General features: G+C 43.5%; 1 protein-coding gene across 7 annotated transcripts in view; it reads left to right on the plus strand.

Annotated features, from left to right (window-relative positions):
- The window catches only part of Cc2d2a (coiled-coil and C2 domain containing 2A), a 104,691-nt gene that overhangs the window by 8,551 nt on the left and 73,069 nt on the right, over positions 1 to 23,071 (plus strand). For 6 of the 7 annotated variants that reach the window (XM_085836666.1, XM_085836671.1, XM_085836668.1 and 3 more), the window contains exons 4-10: positions 239 to 322; positions 2,741 to 2,864; positions 17,045 to 17,133; positions 17,455 to 17,559; positions 18,847 to 18,951; positions 19,788 to 19,961; positions 21,009 to 21,171. In XM_085836666.1, coding sequence (XP_085692792.1) covers positions 239 to 322; positions 2,741 to 2,864; positions 17,045 to 17,133; positions 17,455 to 17,559; positions 18,847 to 18,951; positions 19,788 to 19,961; positions 21,009 to 21,171 — 844 coding nt within the window. The remainder of the gene's footprint in view (positions 1 to 238; positions 323 to 2,740; positions 2,865 to 17,044; positions 17,134 to 17,454; positions 17,560 to 18,846; positions 18,952 to 19,787; positions 19,962 to 21,008; positions 21,172 to 23,071) is intronic. The other variant, XM_085836669.1, reaches the window with a different exon arrangement.

The following is a 23,071-nucleotide window of genomic DNA, read 5'->3' on the forward strand; positions in this document are numbered from 1 at the left end:
AAAGTATGAATGAGCACTTGTAACAATAAAAATAGGAGCCTTAATACCATACCATCCCACTTATTTCAGTTAGAGGAAAGGTTGTCTAGAGCGAATCTATTCTGAGAAGAGTGGCGGGTAGGTGGTCACTTAGATTTTGTTTTTTGTCCCTTTGCTCAACCCTGTGGTGGTGGGAACTGATGTCAGGGAGGAACTCAATACCTCAAGAGTCTTTTCTTCTCTTTTCCTTTTGACAAAGGACTTCACTGGAGATGGTGCGGACACAGAGGCGGGAAGACGGAAGAAGAATTCAAAGGTGCGAAGACAGCAGAGAAAGAAAAAGGTGAGAGGTGATGAGAACCTGTGTCTGTCTGGGCAGAGTGTTACTGATCCACGTCACTGATGGACAGAAGGCCTGCGCGCATCTCTGGGGAGCCACACAGGATACACCTGTGATGGCTAATCTTGGCTGTCAGCCTGACACTCGTGGGATATCTGTGGAGCCTTTGCTTGTTTAATAATTGATGTAGAAGGGTCTGGTCCACTGTGGGCAGTGTCTGTATAGTAAAGGCAGGTAGGTGATCAAGAGCCTGGCAGCAATACAGTAAGCAGTACCACTCCCTCCACAATCTCTCCTTCAGTTCCTGCCTTTGGGTTCCTGCAATGAATTCCCACCCTGACTTCCCTCTGTGATGATCTATTACCTAGATGTGTAAGATGAAAAAAGCCCTTTTCTCTTCAAGTTGCTTTTGGTCGCAGCAATAGAAACTTAACTATAATGGCCCTGCAGAAAACATCCCTCTCTGGGCTTACTCCTGGAAGCTGTGGGGCAGGGATGTGTCTAATGTGAGATGCTGGTTATCGGGCTTATAGAGATGGTACTCAGAATAAAGCTATGACCAATATTAAGAGCTTGCTTTCTCTCTCTCCTCTCTTTCTTCCTTTCTTCCTTCCTTTCTTGCTTCCTTCTTTCCTTTTCTTTCTTTCTTCCTTTCTTTCTTCTTTTCTTCCTTCCTTCCTCCCTCCCTCCTTTCCTTCCTTCCTTCCTTTCTTTCTCTCTTTCTTTCTTTCCTTCTTTCTTTCTCTCTCCTTCCTTCCTTTCTTCCTCCCTCTCTCCCTCCTTTCTTTCTTTCTTTCTTTCTTTCTTTCTTTCTTTCTTTCTTTCTTTCTTTCTTTCTTTCTTTCTTCCTTCCTTCCTTCCTTTCTTCCTTTCTTCCTTTCTCTTCAAGTCTAGGAAAAAGGAAAGCAGCTAATTTGAGTATTGCCACTGATGGCCATAGACTATGGTGGGCGGTAGATGGCAGTGCAGGATTACAAATCTTAAGAGACTCCCTCTTTCTCCTATCCCGAGTCCCAAATTTTCAGTCAAAGATTAACTCCTGTCTCCCCAGCCTGCAGCCCCTGTTCCCCCACCTCTCTGCAGGAGTTCCCTTCCTCCGCTGGAAACATCCCTGTAAGGTAACTCAGTTCCCTTATTAAGGAGCTGCTCTCCTGGAGAAGAAAGACAAGAAAGGGGCTTGTTATGGACTTGCCTGGAGTAATCATTAAGCCAGCCTGGGAGGGAAAGAAAGGGAGCGCCATTTTGAGTTAGCAGTCATAAGACGAGACTAGACTGCCGGCTGAGGGAAAACAGACCTGGGCGGTGGAGAGGGCACTGGAAAAGAAGGGGACACCCCCCCCCCATTCCAGCTCCTTGCAGCACACTTCCTGCTTCCCAGGGAAAGAGGGGAGAAAAGAGCCTTCTACCTTTCCTGCAGGCTGAATGCAGCCTGGGGAAGTGCGCTGGGGACTGACGAGCTGCAGCAGCGCCATGGGGCCACTCTCTGGCCACGTGCCTGAAGTTTTTACCCATTCTTACCAGTTCAGCCTGTTTGTTGTTCTACAGCCCTGGGCAGGGAACCCTGAGATGTCAGATAAAAAAGTGCCTTTGAATCACAGAGTGAACAGAGAGCGACCAACGATAAAGCTGCCTGGCATCCAGGACCTAGTAGGAGAAAGCCACAGGAGGGATGTAATAACTCAGTGGCTGAGTTTCCGCACACTCCCGTTCATTTAGCCTTCTCTAGAGCCTTGATGTCGACCAGGGTTTTTATTCAGATGTTCATATCCTTTAGAGTCATCTATTTCCATCTGAATTTCTATGCTGCAATTCTTTGTGTATAACAATAACAATGAGTTGGGAGAGAGAGAGAGAGAGAGAGAGAGAGAGAGAGAGAGAGAGAGAGAGAGAGAGAGAGAGAGAGAGCCCATGGTTCCCCATTCATGGGAATGCTTTTACAGAGTAAGTGGTTACAGGCTTGCCCAGCGTTCACAGCCAGGCTGAATTGGCTGTGAGCTTTATTCTACCTGGCCACACAGACATCCATACCAGCCCTGCTTCCTCAAGACTTTGATGAAGATACTATAGACTGTCCTCAGGTGCACCCAGTGTGGAAACAGAATCAGCCCAGGTTAGCCAGTGAAGCTTGAACAGTCCTTTCCTGTCTACCTGAAGCTGGAGATGAAGTATTCTCCTGTGATTCCTACATAGCTTTAAGTTTTTTCCCCCAAGCAAATGTGGAAATTATCGTCTTATTTTGGGATGTCTCAACACTATTGTAGGAAGACTGTTAGTAGCAGCTCAGGCTGATCTGAGCAAGAAACCACAGTCTATAACATGGATGGTACTAGGGCCCATCCCTTCTAAGGTACCCACCACTTCTTAAAAGGAACTGAGCCAACTAAACTCTAGATGTCACAGAAACCTCTGATCTATTCACAGCCACCCGCCTCTCCCCCTGAGGAAATGGTGTCAGACAAATTCCAAGATGGTGGGCAGCAAGAAGTGGTGGAGGAAGAGCCCGAGACCAACCTCCTGAGCTTGACAGCCCGGTGGGGCCCGCGGAGTGAGTACCTTGGTTTATTTGGCTGGTAGTTATTAACTGCCAACCACAGGCTCAGCACTGAGCAGTATGAGGCTTGATTGGGAGCATTGTTTTTAATGTATGACCAGGAGCAAGGCTGCCTGGATAGGACAAAGCTAAAGGGAGTATAGTGACACTCAGAGGTTGAGTTTTGGAAGCCCTTCTTGAAGGGGGCTTCACTCACTTTACTGCAACTCTGTGGTACAATTTTTTAGGATAGCATCAGACTAGAAGCCAAGACAGAAAGTTTGGGGGCTTCTCTATAACCAGGAAAGATATCTAGTAGGAAGTGAAGTAGAAAAGGCATGAGTAATGTCAGATATGTCAGAATTGAAAGGAGAGTGGCACAGAGGAGACACGAGGGCGGTGAAGCAGAAGAGGAACCCGACTGAAAAACAGAGGTGATGCAACTCACTCTTTACCCCACTGACACCTGTCCCCTGCACACGAACTTCCAGGAAGCTGGGGGCTGGGGGAGGTGGCTCAGTAGGAAAAGCTCTTGGCCTTGCAAGTGTGAAGACTCAAGTTCAAGTCCCCAGAACCTGTGTAAAAGCCATACGTGGTAGCACATATCTGTAACCCCACTACCCCTATGTCAACACTTCCTATGGGAGGTGGAGACAGGAGAATCCCTCAATACTTACCATCCAGCTAGCCTGGCACACACACAGGCAAGCAACCAAGAGACCCTGTTGCAAACAAGGTGGAAGGAGAGGACAAACTCCTGTGATTTATAATGGGCTAACAGAGACAAACTCATACCTGCACTCAGGCACACAGATTCATGTGGACATATGTACATACAAGGAGGACTTTTGTTTTAAAGAGCCTCCGTCTGTCCTTGGACTTTACAGCATTTGTTCTTCTCCATACAGTGAGCATCGTTCATTGTGAGCCCACTGTAGACAAGGGAAATGTGCTGCATTCTTCCAGTTACACTCTTGTACTGTGGCAGAGCTGGGAAGTAGAGTGACTGTTAGACATTCAATGCCTTTGGAAGCTGCTGACCTAAGTCTAACCCTGAGAAAAGTGTGGCTCTGACAACTGAAAGAGTCATGCAATTAGAGCTGCTAAGAATCCCAGAACAGCAGACCAAGATTGAGTCTACATAGCTGTTCCTTTGCCTTTGCCTTTATCAGCTTGGGATGCCCTAACTAAATCTCATAGATTGCATGGCTTTATTAAAATTCAGAAGCTCACTGAATTCATCGCAGAGGATCCTTATTACCAGATGGAGTAGACTTGCTCAGGCACAGTGGGTGACTCCATGGCTTTGAATTAGCAACTGGGCAAGCGAGGCTGCCATCTTCAGGGGAACAGGGCAGCAGCAAGGACATGTGTGAGGGCTGGTGATCAGGAATAAAGATGCAGAGGACAAGATGTTCCATGGTTATCCAGGTGGACATGGTGTATGGATGTAGGACTCTGGTGGAGGGAGTGAGAGGCTGGGACTGGAGAAGGCTTCCTCACCCCTCTATGGAGAGCAGTCCTTTCTCCCCTCCATCCTGTCCCCTGAGCTGGTTTCTTTCAGTACACACCTCACCTCCTGGGCATGTGCCTGTGAGCTGCTGGGAACAGACTGTTCTGCTAGAGCAGAGCTTCCTCGTGTGCACTGTGTTTGCTCTGCAGATTGTGCCACCCTTCGGTGCACAAAAGTTTCTAAAGTTTGATGTAGCTCCAGTAATTGGTTGTTGATACTTTTGTATTTGGTGTCATTATCCTAAAGATCATGGCCCAGTTTAATGTCATAATCTTTTCCCTTATTCATTTTGAGTTACTTTTTGCTTATTGGGTAAGGGTCCAATTTCATATTTTATTAATTAATTTAATCTTTTACATTGTTAAGTGGCATATGTGTGTCCACAGCGCACATATGAAGGTTCCAGGACAACTTATGTGAATCATAGAACTCAGGTTGTCAGACTCGGTGGCAAGTGCCTTTTCCCCTGAGCCATCTCACCAGATGCCAATATCATTCTCTTGTCTTGGGACATGTGTTTTCCCAGCTCCAATTGTTGACTAGAAATGCTTTCTTATTGATTGGTCTTGGCACATCTGTTGAGGATCATTTGACCATATAGTCAGGGATTTATTTCTGGGCTCTCCATACTATTCCATTGGGTTACATTTCTGTCTTTATGCTACTACCATGCAGTTTTGATGACTTCAACTTTGAAACGAGTTTTGGAATTAAGGAATGTGAGACCTTGAAGGTTGTTCACTTTCAAAACTGCTTCAGTTATTCAAGGTCCTTCAGTGACCCCTAAGCACTCCAGGGTAGACATTTCTATTTCTGCAAAACAAAAATCATTGTGCTTTTCACAAGGATTGTGGTATACCTACAGATTGTTTGGGTAGTGTTGACATTTTAACAACACTGAGTCTGTAAGTCTACAAACAGTCCTTGGGTTTATTTTTCTCATCTTTACTTCTTTTCAGCCGAATTTTAGTTTTGAGTCTATACACCCTTCACTTCCTCCATTGACTTCCTTTTAAGTGTATTACATAGTTTCTGATGTTATTCTAAGTAGAATTGTTTTCTTAATTTCATTTTGAACCGTTTATATTTGGTATATACAAATGCAACTCATTTTTGTACATTGGTTTTGTATCCCAAAACTTTGCTGAATTCGTGTGTTGTTCTAACGAGTCTTTTGTGGAATCACTAGAATTTCATTATACCAAATCATGTAATCACTGAAATAGAGATAATTAGGCTTTTAACTTCCCAATCAGAGTGATTTTTTAAAATGTATTTTTCTTCCTTTGTTGAGCTGGGTAAGAGACTCAAAACTCTGTTGAACAGAAAGAGCAAAAGCTGCTATCTTTCTTTGTTCCTGATCTTGGAGGGAAAAAATAATTTTTGACAACTGAATATGGCATCAGTTGTGAGGCTTTTAAATTCTCTTTATTATATTGAGGTCATTCCTTCTCTTTCTATGTTATGATCGTTTTTATCCTGAAGAAGTATTAAATTCTGTCAGTCACCTTTTCTGTGTCAGTTGGGATGACCGAGTGGTTTTGGTCCTTACTCTGAAGTTGGTTTTCATATGTTGAACCTTCATTGCATGCCTCTTCCTGTCCCGCTTTTAAATGTTCTGGAGAAGTTCTGTGTTCGTAGTCTGAGCCCATGGGAAAGGCTTGCTGATTTGAGTTAAATGTTCCATAAACCAATTGTGAGGCTATTCATCATAACTCCTAACAAACATTATTTAGCTACAGTTCTCAGGTGAAACCTCCACTTTTGTGTTCTCCCCAGCAGTAACATGAAAGTTTGCATCCCTGAGTAATACTGAGAAAGCTATGGAACTTTCTGGATTGTCTGGAGCTTTTACTCTAGATAGACAGAGCCATGGATGTTGAAAGAAACGGATAAATCAGATACATCTGAAAATGTCAAGAACTTAAGACCATGTTCTGAGCTAGGCAATGATACGAAAGGTACCATACTAAGGTCTTTTTATGTGTATTATCTTATTTAATTTCCCAAGTAATCCTATTCTCAGGCATTGTTTAGTAGATTAGAGACACGATCTAGGAGGTATTAACAGCAGAAGCAATGAAAACAGGTTCTGGCTCTAATAACCTGTGTTCCCACTTGCTGCCTGATGCATCAATGTGGATCCACACACTTAACCTTGGGTGCTCCATAGACTTAATTATTCAATCCAGTAGCAGCAGTTCTTCAGAGACTATAGAAAACTCCTAAAAAGAGGCATAGAATCAGTTAGAATCTTCATGGAATTATAGACCCAACCATTCCTGCTCTTTTTTTCCAGAGTCCACCCCTGACTTCTCAAAATAACTCGTTGATTATTAGATTTTTGTTATTGTTGTTGACATTTTACTTGTTTTATCCTGACTACTCATCTTTCAAACTTCAGTACACATAATTGTCTCCTTTAGAAAGCATTCCCTAGGTCCAGTGGGTCCAGTGGACCCTCCTTGGGCTCCCACAAGTCTTGTGCCTGTCTGAAGTGATGTTGTTGACTTACAATCTGCCCTCCCCCAGTCTTGACATGACATCCAACAGCCTTGAAGACACAGACTGGCTCTGATTTTGGCCTCACCCTAGGCTAAAATTCAGATGCACTTCACACTATGTGTTAGGTGAATTGTGTCTAGAACTAGCCTATCTACTCTGTCTTCAGGCCTTGTTGGTTTAGAGGTGTGTGCATACTAACCGCTCTGAGCAGACTGTGCTCCGCAGCCTTTTACTGTCGATCCCCCTGGATGAGTATGCATGATTCTTACCTTGACCTTTCCTTCCCTTGTACCATCTCTTAACAAGTAACAGTCCAGCGTGAAGCCATGTCTCACTAACATCTGTTGTTTGTTTTCTCTCCGTTCTTGCTAGTTCCTCTGATTAAAGTATCACTTTGGGGAGCGTTACTCAGATCTGGTGGAAAAGAAAATTCAGTAAAATTTAAGTAAATGAAACAGATGATGTATTTCAGACATACATTTTCAAAGTCATCAAGACCCAGAGAGACAGACACAGGAAACAAGTGTTCTGCTGTTACACCCATAAGAGCTGCCTGAAGGAGTGAGACTGGTTACTGTGGAGCATCTGGGACGAGTGTGCTAATTAGAAGAACCGCATAACATAATTTCAGTGCCCTAAGAAATCGATGCTTCTCTGATTTCATTCCTCCTTTAATCCTTAAAAATTGCTGATATTTAAGACATGTCTCAATATGTTTTAAGACTTGGGGGGTGGTGAGATTATGTGGAGAAAGACCTTTAGAGGTTTTAAACATTTCCTAATTCTGATCTCCCTGCCAGAATGTGAGCACCATGATGAAAAGGCCCTTGGCAGATGCTTTCACATCTGGTCAATGGTAACAACCCATCAGTCAAGAGAATACTCACACAGCAGCGATGAGGATGTGCAGGACATTATACTTTAAAAGATGCTTCAGATAAAATAAATGTCAGTGTTATTTGAGTCTAAGCTGATGGTGGCCATGACTGTTGTCGTGAGCGATATTGTGAAACCATTGCTACCATGGTAACCAATGAAAGCCATGGTGCTAATTCATTGTCTTTGACCTCATGACTAGGTACTTTAATCTTTGTTTGTTTATTTGTTTGTTGTTAACGAATTATTTATTTTATATATGTGAATACACTGTAGCTGTCTTCAGACACACCAAAAGAGGGCATCTGATGCTATTACAGATGATTGTGAGCTACCATGTGGTTGCTGGCAATTGAACTCAGGACCTCTGGAAGAACAGGCAAAGCTCTTAACTATTGAGCCATCTCTCCAGCCTGGTTCTTTAATCTTTGTTGGGATATAGTATAGAAATCAGTGATTTTGACCTGTTCTAAATACTAAGACCTCCTAAGACATTTCCCCATGTCTCCATTACTGAACCATCTATGCAGTTCCACACTGGCTGGGTTTGTCCTGCCCTGGGAGGAGCCTGGACTTGCCAGCTTTAGGGAAGGATGTGATTATATGTACAGGAAGATACACATTCAGAAAATGGCTGAAAAACTGGCAAGAACAAAGATTCCACATACTCAAACACAGTGATTGTGAAGAAAATAATTCATAAAGTTGTTAAAGATTGATGGAACAGCATGAAGGAACTCACAGATAATGAGAGAAGTCTGGGATATTCCATTAAAATATAGTCACTGCCACTGAACCAGCATGGCGGGAAGCATTGCTGCCTACTAAGCCCTTTAGCCTGAGGCTACATCAGTCTCCTGTTCTCAGATGGCTTCCAGACCTTCCTACCATCTCCACGCACTGTACACCATTTCCTTCTTTTTTGTTTGTTTGTTTGTTTGTTTGTTTGTTTTTGTTTTTTCGAGGCAGGGTTTCTCTGTTTAGTCCTGGCTGTCCTGGAACTCACTCTGTAGACCAGGCTGGCCTCAATCTCAGAAATTTGCCTGCCTCTGCCTCCCGAGTGCTGGGATTAAAGGCGTGTGCCACCACACCCAGCCACCATTTCCTTCTTGATACACTTTGTAATGAGATGTTAGACACTTTCTATTCTTCTCTTTCTCTGAATATGTGGCTCTGATATTGGTTCCCATTTCCATCCCAAGTTTCTCCCTGGGAACTCCCAGCCTGGTTCTCCTCCTCCTCACCCATCTTTCTCAGTAGCATTACAATCTTGATGGCCTTGGTCAACTCTTACCACCCTCGCCTTCTCCTTATCTTCTACCAGAGTCCTCCTGAGTGTAGCCGTAGCAGCCACACTGCTTGGACTTGCTCATATTCTGACTCAGTAAGTTTGACTGTGACTTAAGAGTTCTGTATGTGAGCTGTTCCTAGATCCAGTTGCTATTAAGAATCAGTCTCTCGACAGGATCTTAAGACTTCTGGTGAGTGGAGCACAGCTTCTGCTCCAATCCAATTGCGCGGGACCTGAGACTGCATTAGTTAGGGAAGCAGAAACCGGCCTGAGTAGGACCACAGGCCTCATCCGGCTGGATCAGCGCCGGGGTAGCGGGAGCGCAGGGTTGCCTGACACCCGCCAGCTACCCACGACCCCCGCCGCAGGATTTTGGGACTGCTGGTGAGTGGAACACAGCTTCTGCTCCAATCCAATTGCGCGGGACCTGAGACTGCCTTAGTTAGGGAAGCAGAAACCGGCCTGAGTAGGGCCACAGGCCTCACCCGGCCGGATCAGCGCCAGGGTAGCGGGAGCGCAGGGTTGCCTGACACCCGCCAGCTACCCACGACCCCCGCCGCAGGATTTTGGGACTGCTGGTGAGTGGAACACAGCTTCTGCTCCAGTCCAATCACGCGGGACCTGAGACTGCTCTGGTTGGGGAGAGATAAATCCGGCCTACATAGGGCCACAACCCTCTTCCGGTCAGAAAAGCACCGGGGCAGCTGGGGCGCAGGGTCGGCTGACACTCACCAGCCACCCACAACACCCACCACAGGATCTTAAGACTTCTGGAGAGTGAAACACAGCTTCTGCTCCAATCCAATTGCACACGGGACCAGAGACTGCATTAGTTAGGGAAGCAGAAAAACGGCCTGAGTAGGACCACAGGCCTCTTCCGGCTGGACCAGCACCGGGGTACCATCAGCTACCCACGACCCCCGCCGCAGGATTTAGAGACTGCTGGTGAGTGGAACACAGCTTCTGCTCCAATCTTTAAATAGTGACAACGATAACAACTAACCCCAGAGATTACCAGATGGCGAAAGGTAAACGTAATAATCTTACTAACAGAAACCAAGACCACTCACCATCATCAGAACCCAGCACCCCCACTTCTCCCAGTCCAGGGCACCCCAACACACCGGAAAAGCTAGACACGGATTTAAAAGCATATCTCCTGATGATGATAGAGGACTTCAAGAAGGACTTTAATAACACACTTAAAGAAATGCAGGAGAACACTGCTAAAAAGGCAGAAGACAATAAAGAGGAAGCACAAAAATCCCTTAAAGAATTGCAGGAGAACACTGCTAAAGAGTTACAAATCCTTAGAGAAAAACATGATAACATAATCAAACAGGTAGAAGTCCTTACAGAAAAACAGGAAAACACATCCAAACAGATGATGGAAATGAACAAAACCATACTAGACCTAAAAAGGGAAGTAGACACAATAAAGAAAACCCAAAATGAGGCAACACTGGAGATAGAAACCTTAGGAAAGAAATCTGGAACCATAGATACGAGCATCAGCAACAGAATACAAGAGATGGAAGAGAGAATCTCAGGTGCAGAAGATTCCATAGAGAACATCGGCACAATAACAAGGAAAATGTAAAATGCAAAAAGATCCTAACTCAAAACATCCAAGAAATACAGGACATAATGAGAAGACCAAACCTACGGATAATAGGAGTGGATGAGAATGAAGATTTTCAACTCAAAGGACCAGCAAACATCTTCAACAAAATTATAGAAGAAAACTTCCCAAATCTAAAGAAAGAGATGCCCATGAACATACAAGAAGCCTACAGAACTCCAAATACACTGGACCAGAAAAGAAATACCTCCCGACACATAATAATCAGAGCAACAAATGCTCTAAATAAAGATAGAATACTAAAAGCAGTAAGAGAAAAAGGCCAAGTAACATATAAAGGCAAGCCTATCAGAATTACACCAGACTTTTCACCAGAGACTATGAAAGCCAGAAGATCCTGGACAGATGTTATACAGACACTAAAAGAACACAAATTCCAGCCCAGGCTACTATACCCAGCCAAACTCTCAATTAACATAGATGGAGAAACCAAAGTATTCCACGACAAAACCAAATTCACACATTATCTCTCCACGAATCCAGCCCTTCAAAGGATAATAACAGAAAAAAACCAATACAAGGACAGGAACCACGCCCTAGAAACAACAAGAAGGTAATCCCTCAACAAACCTAAAAGAAGACAGCCACAAGAACAAAATGCCAACTTTAACATCAAAAATAACAGGAAACAACAATTACTTTTCCTTAATATCTCTTAATATCAATGGACTCAACTCCCCGATAAAAAGACATAGACTAACAAACTGGCTACACAAACAAGACCCAACATTTTGCTGCTTACAGGAAACTCATCTCAGAGAAAAGGATAGACACTACCTCAGAATGAAAGGCTGGAAAACAATTTTCCAAGCAAATGGCATGAAGAAACAAGCTGGAGTAGCCATTCTAATATCTGATAAGATTGACTTCCAACCCAAAGTCATTAAAAAAGACAGGGAGGGACACTTCATACTCATCAAAGGTAAAATCCTCCAAGAGGAACTATCAATCCTGAATATCTATGCTCCAAATATAAAGGCAGCCACATTCATTAAAGAAACTTTAGTAAAGCTCAAAGCATACATTGCACCTCATACAATAATAGTGGGAGACTTCAACACACCACTTTCACCAATGGACAGATCATGGAAACAGAAACTAAACAGGGACACAGTGAAACTAAGAGAAATTATGAATCAAATGGATCTGGCAGATATCTACAGAACATTCTATCCTAAAACAAAAGGATATACCTTCTTCTCAGCACCTCATGGTACCTTCTCCAAAATTGACCACATAATTGGTCACAAAACAGGCCTCAACAGATATAAAAATATTGAAATTGTCCCATGCATCCTATCAGATCACCATGGACTAAGGCTGATCTTCAATAACAAAATAAATAATAGAAAGCCAACCTTCACGTGGAAACTGAACAACACTCTTCTCAATGATACCTTGGTCAAGGAAGGAATAAAGAAAGAAATTAAGGACTTTTTAGAGTTCAATGAAAATGAAGCCACAACATACCCAAACTTATGGGACGCAATGAAAGCATTTTTAAGAGGAAAACTCATAGCTCTGAGTGCCTCCAAAAGGAAACTAGAGAGAGCACACATTAGCAGCTTGACAACACACCTAAAAGCATTAGAACAAAAGGAAGCAAATTCACCCAAGAGGAGTAGATGGCAGGAAATAATCAAACTCAGGGGTGAAATCAACCAAGTGGAAACAAGAAAAACTATTCAAAGAATCAACCAATCAAGGAGCTGGTTCTTTGAGAAAATCAACAAGATAGATAAACCCTTAGCCAGACTCACTAGAGGGCACAGGGAATGCATCCTAATTAACAAAATCAGAAATGAAAAAGGAGACATAACAACAGATCCTGAAGACATCCAAAACACCATCAGATCCTTCTACCAAAGGCTATACTCAACAAAACTGGAGAACCTGGATGAAATGGACAAGTTCCTAGACAGATACCAGGTACCAAAGCTGAATCAAGATCAGGTTAATGATCTAAACAGCCCTATATCCCCCAAAGAAATAGAAGCAGTCATTAATAGTCTCCCAACTAAAAAAAGCCCAGGACCAGATGGGTTTAGTGCAGAGTTCTATCAGACCTTCAAAGAAGATCTAATCCCAGTTCTTCACAAACTATTCCACAAAATAGAAACAGAAGGTACTCTACCCAACTCATTCTATGAAGCCACAATTACTCTGATACCTAAACCACAAAAAGACCCAACAAAGATAGAAAACTTCAGACCAATATCCCTTATGAATATTGATGCAAAAATCCTCAATAAAGTTCTTGCTAACCGAATCCAAGAACACATCAAAACAATCATCCATCCTGACCAAGTAGGTTTCATCCCAGGGATGCAGGGATGGTTCAATATACGGAAATCCATCAACGTAATCCAGTATATAAACAAACTCAAAGACAAAAACCACATGGTCATCTCCTTAGATGCGGAAAAAGCATTTGACAAGATCCAACACCCATTCATGATAAAAGTCTTGGAAAGATCAGGAATTCAAGGCCCATACCTAAACATGATAAAAGCAATCTACAGCAAACCAGTAGCCAACATCAAAGTAAATGGTGAGAAGCTTGAAGCAATCCCTCTAAAATCAGGGACTAGACAAGGCTGTCCACTTTCTCCATACCTATTCAACATTGTACTTGAAGTCCTAGCCAGAGCAATTCGACAACAAAAGGAGATCAAAGGGATACAAATTGGAAAAGATGAAGTCAAAATATCACTTTTTGCAGATGATATGATAGTATATATAAGTGACCCTAAAAATTCCACCAGAGAACTCCTAAGCCTGATAAACAGCTTCGGTGAAGTAGCTGGATATAAAATTAACTCAAACAAATCAATGGCCTTTCTCTACACAAAGAATAAACAGGCTGAGAAAGAAATTAGGGAAACAACACCCTTCTCAATAGTCACAAATAATATAAAATATCTTGGCGTGACTCTAACTAAGGAAGTGAAAGATCTGTATAATAAAAACTTCAAGTCTCTGAAGAAAGAAATTATAGAAGATCTCAGAAGATGGAAAGATCTCCCATGCTCATGGATTGGCAGGATCAACATTGTAAAAATGGCTATCTTGCCAAAAGCAATCTACAGATTCAATGCAATCCCCATCAAAATTCCAAATCAATTCTTCAACGAATTAGAAAGTGCAATCTGCAAATTCATCTGGAATAACAAAAAACCTAGGATAGCAAAAACTCTTCTCAAGGATAAAAGAACCTCTGGTGGAATCACCATGCCGGACCTAAAGCTCTACTACAGAGCAATTGTGATAAAAACTGCATGGTACTGGTATAGTGACAGACAAATAGACCAATGGAATAGAATTGAAGACCCAGAAATGAACCCACACACCTATGGTCACTTGATCTTCGACAAGGGAGCTAAAAACATCCAGTGGAAGAAAGACAGCATTTTCAACAAATGGTGCTGGCACAACTGGTTGTTAACATGTAGAAGAATGCGAATCGATCCATTCCTATCTCCATGTACTAAGGTCAAGTCTAAGTGGATCAAGGAACTTCACATAAAACCAGAGACACTGAAACTTATAGAGGAGAAAGTGGGGAAAAGCCTTGAAGATATGGGCACAGGGGAAAAATTCCTGAATAGAACAGTAATGGCTTGTGCTGTAAGATCGAGAATTGACAAGTGGGACCTCATGAAACTACAAAGCTTCTGCAAGGCTAAAGACACCATCAATAAGACAAAAAAACCACCAACAGATTGGGAAAGGATCTTCACCTATCCTAAATCAGATAAGGGACTAATATCCAATATATATAAAGAACTCAAGAAGGTGGACTCCAGAAAGTCAAATAACCCCATTAAAAAATGGGGCTCAGAACTGAACAAAGAATTCTCACCTGAGGAATACCGAATGGCAGAGAAGCACCTGAAAAAATGTTCAACATCCTTAATCATCAGGGAAATGCAAATCAAAACAACCCTGAGATTCCACCTCACACCAGTCAGAATGGCTAAGATCAAAAATTCAGGTGACAGCAGATGCTGGCGAGGATGTGGAGAAAGAGGAACACTCCTCCATTGTTGGTGGGATTGCAAGTTTGTACAACCACTCTGGAAATCAGTCTGGCGGTTCCTCAGAAAATTGGACATAGTACTACCGGAGGATCCAGCAATACCTCTCCTGGGCATATATCCAGAAGATGTCCCAACCGGTAAAAAGGACACATGCTCCACTATGTTCATAGCAGCCCTATTTATAATAGCCAGAAGCTGGAAAGAACCCAGATGTCCCTCAACAGAGGAATGGATACAGAAATTATGGTACATTTACACAATGGAGTACTACTCAGCTATTAAAAAGAATGAATTTATGAAATTCCTAGCCAAATGGATGGACCTGGAGGGCATCATCTTGAGTGAAGTAACACAATCACAAAAGAACTCACACAATATGTATTCATTGATAAGTGGATATTAGCCCAAAACTTAGGATACCCAAGATATAAGATACAATTTGATAAACGCATGAAACTCAAGAAGAATGAAGACCAAAGTGTGGACACTGTGCACCTTCTTAGAATTGGGAACAAAACACCCAGGGAAGGAGTTACAGAGACAAAGTTCGTAGCTGTGATGAAAGGATGGACCATTTAGAGACTGCTGTATCCAGGGATCCGTCCCATAATCAGCTTCTAAACGCTGACACCATTGCATACACTAGCAAGATCTTGCTGAAAGGACCCAAATATAGCTATCTCTTGTGATACGATGCCGGGGCCTAGCAAACACAGGAGTGGATGTTCACAGTCAGCTATTGGATGTATCACAGGGCTCCCAATGGAGAATCTAGAGAAAGTACCCAAGGAGCTAAAGGGATCTGCAACCCTATTGTTGGAACAACATGATGTACTAACCAGAACCCTGGAGCTCTTGTCTCTAGCTGCATATGTATCGAAAGATGGCCTAGTCGGCCATCAATGGAAAGAGAGGCCCATTGGACTTGCAAACTTTATATGCCCCAATATAGGGGAATGCCAGGGCCAAAAGAATGGGAATGGGTGGGTAGGGAAGTGGGGGGCGCTATGGGGGACTTTTGGGATAGTATTGGAAATGTAATTGAGGAAAATATGTAATAAAAATATAAAAAAAAAAAAAGAATCAGTCTCTCTCTCTCTCTCTCTCTCTCTCTCTCTCTCTCTCTCTCTCCCTCTCTCTCTCTGTCTCTCTCTCTGTCTCTCTCTCTCTCTCTCTCTCTCTGTCTCTCTCTCTCTCTCTCCCTCCCTCCCTCCCTCCCCCCTCTCTCTCTCCCTCCATTCCTTAACTCCTCCCTCCTTCTTTCTTTCTCTTTGTCTGACCCTCTCTCCTTATGATCTCAGGCCATGACATGCTAACTGGGTTTCTGGTGCACATACTGCACCCCAGCCAACCTGTATCTGCCCTCCAGGTGGAAATGTTGGAAACACTAATGACATTGGCTCTCTCCACCTGCTTCAGGCCTTCCACAGAAAACAGAGTCAAGACTTCTTAGCAGGACATTAGAGGCTCCCTATCCCTTCATCCCCAAATCCTGCAAAATCACCTGCTCCAGCTTCCCACTACAGATTCGATTCCAATGAGCCAAAATATTCTACCTATCAAACACCATCTCACTTCCTGCATCCCGCAGCCTTCTTGGGGTGGTGTTGGTTAGCAAAGAACAGAACTGGGAGCAGATCTCAAGTGTTCTATTTTTCTGGGCATGTGATCAGGGAAGTCAGTCATTTGTCATCTTGAGCTCACTGTCTTCATCATCAGTGATGCCCAGTGATGATAACACTTGAGCCTGGAGTAATCATCTGGTGACAACCCAGCAAAGATGCTGTAGAGATCCATACGAAAATTCATTCCACACACGGAACCATACCCAACACATGATAGCTGTGAATATGTTCAAGGGGTTCCCATCTACATTCAAAAATATCTATGATATGCACATTGTCTCAGTGACACAGACAAGGGCTATGGCTATGTCTTCAGCAAAGATTTCTCTAGGTCAAGTGAGGCTTAACCCTGAAATCTCCACTCCTCAGCCGCCCATTCATCCACCCAAGAAACAACATGGTGGAGTCCAGTGCTGATGGGGTTGGCAAGTGTTTGTGTGCCTTGAGCAGTTGGTAGCTGCACTAGGCATTCTAGTCTTGGTTAAACCAAAACGACAGTCCCCAGCAGGACCCAGTTTTCTATGCCAGTCCCCAAGAAACCAATGCATGTACTTCCATCTTCAAAAGAGGCCTTAGCATTGTGGCCTGTTTGCTTATGTGCAGCTCTGGACTAGCAAAATTACATCCCTTTTTATACTTAACTCACCCCCTAAGGGGGATAAATGTTTTGAAAGTAATTTTCCTTTGTGTATTTATTTTTAAGGCTTACCTCCCATCCCTTCAGCTTCTAGAACCGGCTTTGCAGAATTTTCCATGAGGGAACGCATGAGGGAGAAACTTCAGGCTGCAAGGGTAAGACACACAGCGGGAATGTTCCCTTCAGAACTGATTGCAGTTTTCCAGGGCTTGCCTTGCTTGCTTTGTATGATCCAAACTGTGTGGAGCTGAGAGCCATTCCGTCTCCTCTTTAAGACCTAAAATGTCAATATACGTAGCATTGGGGAAGATGAACATTGCACTGAAAAGTGGTGGTCGTCCTTCTAAACTATTGTCCTTGCTCTGCTCTACAGAGGGACAGTGTGCAATTGTTTTACTGATTCTTCTTTATTGAGGTAGCAGCTGAAGTTCTCTGATAATTTGCTATATGTAATACTTTGCTATTTGGTTTTTAAGTCCAAGGCAGAAAGCGCATTGTTGCGGGATGTCCCCACCCCTAGACCCAGGCGCCTGCGCAGTCCCTCCAGAGAGAAAGAAACAGAGACTGAATTTGGCACAGAGGTAAGAAGTGGATTCTTTCTACTTTGACATGAGGTCCCCCTACTGTCTGACCCTAGTTTCCACTTCTGTAGAACAGAGACAAGCTACAAACAAATTCTTGGTATTGTTTATGGACTGAGTTAACATGGATTAGCAGTGTTTCTATCAGTAACAGACACACGGTAAGTCCTCTTAGATGGGAAGTTTCTTAGTTTTCTTCCTGAAGTTCCAAGGCCTTGAGCATGCCAGGGAAGTGCTCTACCAGAACCTTGTACCTGTAGCTCTGCTTGGTATGTGTTCTCTAAATATCAGCTGTCCTTATGGGCTACAGACAAGAGAGATGAGAATATTACCAAATCTGAACAATATCCAAAGTCAAAAACAACTCTGGTTCCAGGGTGATAAGGGCCATTTAATCTGTTTAGGCAGAAGGCCCAGCTCATCAAATACCAGACCTGAGGCTCAATGAGAAAGATGGCTCTTGAATCCTGGCTCCTACGCTGGACTTACACTTGGTCATAATTGATGCTTTTTTTTTAAGAGACTGGAAACGATCTTCCGTAAAACGATTTTTGGCTCTACAGAGTAAAAATAAGACTTTCCATTTGGGGGCTACTGAGAATTAATTTTTTTTATTTGTTTAGTCTTAACAGAGCAGGGGTAAGTAAGAAAACATTCAGCCCTTCCATCTTCAAGTATATCTGAAGTCTGTGAACACTGCAGCCTGTGGAATGACAAGATGATCAGAGAGCAGAAGATAAGGTGTTAGGCGGCTGCTCTGGTTTCATTTCTGTTGCTGTGATAAAAATCTCTGACAAAGAGCAAGTTTAGAGAGAAAGGGCTCATTTGACTTATAATTCCCAGTTATAGTCTATCATTGTGAAGAAGTAAAGGTGGGAATTAAACATTACATCCACGGTGGAAGACAAAAAATAAATGCATAGTTGCCTGCTTGCTTGCTGTTTGTACTCGGCTAGCTTTCATCACTCTCAGATAGCTCAAGATCCCCTACCTAAGGGAATAGCGCCACCCACGGTGGGCTTTCTCCTTCTACATAATCAACGAGAGAAAGAGAGAGAGAGAGAGAGAGAGAGAGAGAGAGAGAGAGAGAGAGAGAGAGAGAGAGAGAGAGAGGTGTCCACAGGTCAATCTGGTCTAGACTCTTTAGATCAAGAGTCTTCCCAGGTGATTGTAGGTTCTGTAAAGTTGACAGTTAAGCCAGCACAAAGGCTAACCCTCAACTTAGAATACTTTCAGTTTCTAGACTTCTTTTGATTTAATATGTGTTTTTTTTTTCCCTTTACAAAGCCAAGTACAGAGGTGCAAGACACTCAAAAAGAAGACGACGACACCAAGAGTTATTCAAGAATTAAGTTCCGTGATTCTGTACGAAAAATCAAGTCAAAACCCCAGGTTAGAAACTCTGTTTAAAATTATGTTTATGTTTTTCAAAAATATCTAATCATAGATGCATAACTGCCTCCTGTTACCATGCTTTATGGGGGCGGGGGAGAGAGATGATTTCTACTTTTAAAGTCCTGGAGGTGAGATTAAAATACTGCCCCATTGTGGGGAGGGAAGAGGAGAGAGTTATGAGGCCTGGGAATGGTAATGAAGAAAGGTTGTTCAGCTCTTAAGTTGCCTCAGCTTTTATGATGGGAAAGGAGTGACAGTACCAACTCAAGAACAAAATAAATAATAACTATCCCTTGTTAAAATGAACAGATCTTGTATTTCTCATTAATAAGCAAGTTTCTCTGCAATGGCCCATTGGACAATGATCACAGTGCTTATAAGTACTATATTTTTATGCTTAGTGGGATGCAATTATATAATAGTTCATATTTTTAGAAGGTAGAGCTGGAGAAAGATGGCTCAGCTACTAAGAGCATTGACTGCTCTTCTAGAAGACCCAGATCCAATTCCTGGCACCCACACAGCCACTCACAGCTATATGTTATTCCACTTGGAGGGAATCTAGTGCCCTCTTCTGGCCTCTTGGGCACAGCATTCACATGGTACATATATGTGCAGACAAAACACTCAAACTTATAAAATAATCTTTGTAAAAGTAACTGGAGTTAATTGTTTTAAACACTCAATAACTGCCTGCAGCTCTTGTTAAAATTCTTGACAGTGTGGCCAGGAGGCCTCTGTAAGCTACAGCACCATCAAGCCAGCTGTCAGATAACTACATGGGGATCATTCAGTTTCCCCCATCTAAGATGCTGCTGCCTGTTTCTCTGCAGCTCCCTCCTGGTTTCCCATCTGCAGAAGAGGCCTATAATTTCTTTACGTTCAACTTTGATCCTGAGCCAGAGGAATCAGAGGAAAAATCACCAGTAAAAGGTGGAGAGAGAGCTCACCAAGAGGACCAAGAAGGAGAAGAAGGAACACAGGCTCAAGAGAGAGCGAAGAAAACGGTATCTGATACAGTGACGGTGGTGAGGAGGGGTAGGGGGGACAGGGCTGGAGAGGAGGCCATGTGACAGCTTGGTTGGAAGCAGGAGGACCACTAAGCACTAAGAATTAATCCAGCATAACTGTCTGCAGCCCTTGACACAGCCCACAGATCGGACAGTAATGGCCTTAGCTAAATCTGTCCATCTTTCCTTGTGTGAGCAGAAATAAAGTAGCTGGCATGGTTTGAGGGTGTTCTTGCTAAACTCAACATTTCCCACATAGAGTACTCTGCTCCAGAAGGCAAAGGAATCCTGCCTCTCTCTCCCGGAGGCTTACAAGAGAACAAGTTTTTGTGCCAAATACCACCCTGAGGATAAATTATGCAGCATAACTATGAGCCCAGGTTCTTTAAGTAAGTGTACTGGAATAATCACCTTCAAAGGTGCAGGCCCTGTTAGGATCAGACTGTAGTTTGGGTTTACACTTCGGAGTGGAAGTGGCTTCCTCTGTTGTAGAATTTTCCAGGTAGCTGGAAGAATAGCTAAAAGCAACCAATGATAACCCACTTGTGAAATATGAAATGTCACCTTCATCTGAAAAGGGAAATACAGTTTATGTGTATGTGTGCACAGTGTGTGGGTGAGTTCGTGTGTGTAAATGTGGGTAGGTATGTGCCAGCATCCTTGTGTGTAGGGCAGAGGAGTTCTTCAGGTGTCTCTCCCCTCCTTCTCCTTGCTTGAGACAGAACCCATGGTGTTTGTCCACTGTGTGTGGCAGGCTAGCTGGCCGGTGAACCTTCAGGGCTTCTCCTGTCCCAGTTCTCAGTGGGAGTAGTGCAATAGCAGATGCTCTTGTTCCACCTGGCTTTCACGTGGGGTCTAGGAACTTGAAGTTGTTTCCTCATGCTCTTGTAGTAAGCACCTTTACCCACTGACCTATCTCCCCTGGCCCGGCAAACACAGTCTTGTTGTAAGATGTGGTAAGTTTCATGGGTTCTGTCTTAGTAATTCTCTTCCCAAGTCTGCTAAGAGTCTTGGTACCACTTGTTGCTTTTCAATGCTGTGTAGGAAGAAGAAGAGCTGCTTAATGGAAAGGATGCTGAAGACTTCCTGTTGGGCTTAGATCCCACGGCCCATGACTTCGTGGCAGTCAGAGCTGCAGAGTACAAGAGTGCCCGCATTCAGCTGCAGAAGGAGAAAGAAATCCTCTTCACGCCTAGTCGGCTGACAGGTACTCACTCTCTCTTTCTGTGCTCAGCTCTGACACCGTCATGAAATATGCCTGACATAGAAGGACCACCCTTTCCAGACCTCATTCTAGGCTTGAATATGATTTACTAATTAAAAACGATCTTTGGGAGCTGGGGAGATGTCTCAGTGGATAAAGCGCTTGTTGCGCAAGCTGGACAACCTGAGTTTGGATCCTTGGCTTTCGTACAAAAAGCCAGGAGCAGTAACACCTGCCAGTTATTCCAGTGCTGGGGAATGGAGACAATTTGTTCCCTGGAGCTGCCTAGCCTGACACGATCTAGATTCAGTGAGAGATTCCATCTTATCCCAAAAATGCAATGCGCACACATCCATACTTACCTGAGGGCACGCACACACCTGCTCCGTGCAAGCAGAAGTCAGAGAGCTGCAACCAAAAGTAGGCTCCCTTATTCCCAGGTGCCTTGGCTGAAGAAAGGAAGAAATTAAGCTCACATAAAAGATGACTTGGTGCACCACAGAGAAGATAACAGGGGTGAAGAGCCTAGTGTGATGACCAGACCCATAGCTTCTGCCCCATTGCTATTGCTACTGTAGATAGCAGTGGCTTTAGAGGAGCACAGGCTTACCTAGGGGTGCAGCAAAAGCACCTATCTAATCTAATTTTGCTGTTACATTAGTGTCTCTGTGATAAATAAGGATATACATATATTACATGCATATATATGTATATATATATAAGGATATATAGATTAGATGATTAGATTAGATTAGATTAGATTAGATATGATTAGATATGTTCACACTCACTTAATCACACACATATAAACCTGCTCCATGGCAAGCAGGAGTCAGAGAGCAGAATATATATGCACACACACACACACACACACACATTGGCTGAGCAGTCAAAACTATTTTAACAAAAACTTAGACACCACAAGATACTGTTGACCTGGTGTTTTAGTCTAATGAATGAAGATGAATAAAGAAGTGTGTCCTGGGTATTCTGATGCCCAGAGGAAAGTTTTCTAGGGACAGGACTAGTTCTGGTGGCAAGGGGTGGAATATACAGTGTCCGATGGCCATACACACACCAAGACAGCATGGTCAGGTGTTTAATGTCATCCAGATGAGATAAGTATGAGCCCTGTATGTATTAACTCTTAAGTTACGTCCTGCCTCCGCCCCAGGCCATCCTTTCCCACCCTTCTGTCTTCTCCAGTCCACTCTGCTGCAGTGGGCCTCACAGCCTCTACAGAATCTCAACACTGCTGGAGTCCCTCCCCAGCACAGAGCCCCGAGCTCCTCCCTATGGTCTGAATAGTTCCCTTGCTCTTCCCTGCTACCCTGTGCCTCCTCTTGCTACCACAGCATGCTGGAGACAAGCTTGTCTCCCAACATGCACAGTCTTCAGTATCTGAGGGTAGGGGTGCATTCTAAGAAAAAGTCATTAGGTGAATTTACTGTTGTGAGAACATCACACAGTATACTGTGTGTACCCAATTGGTGCAGCCTCATATACATCTGACTTGTGTTCATAGCACATGGTTCCAAAGGGAAGACCTGCATAGCATGTCACCCACCATGCTGATGGAGCTCAAGGCTAAGTACAGGGACACCTGTAATAGAAAGCTTGGGTGGAACCACTGTGCAGGTCGTGTGAGTGACGGCAGGTGTTCTTGACTTGCAGGGTCTCTCCTCCTGCCTCAAACATCCTCCTCTTGACACTAGGGTTGCATGGTGCCTGCCCATAAGCAGACTCCTTCTTGTATCTGGAGTTCACCTCTCCCCTCCCTATGTTTCTGTCAACTTTGAGTCTCTTCATCGGAAGCCACTCTACAGCAGTGGTTCTCAACCTTCCTAATGCTGTAACCTTTCAGAATAGTTTCTCATGCTGTGGTGACTCCCAACCATAAATT

This window comes from Mus caroli, unplaced genomic scaffold (genome assembly GCF_978045245.1).
Source record: "Mus caroli unplaced genomic scaffold, Mus_caroli_1 scaffold_4, whole genome shotgun sequence".
NCBI lineage: Eukaryota > Metazoa > Chordata > Mammalia > Rodentia > Muridae > Mus > Mus caroli.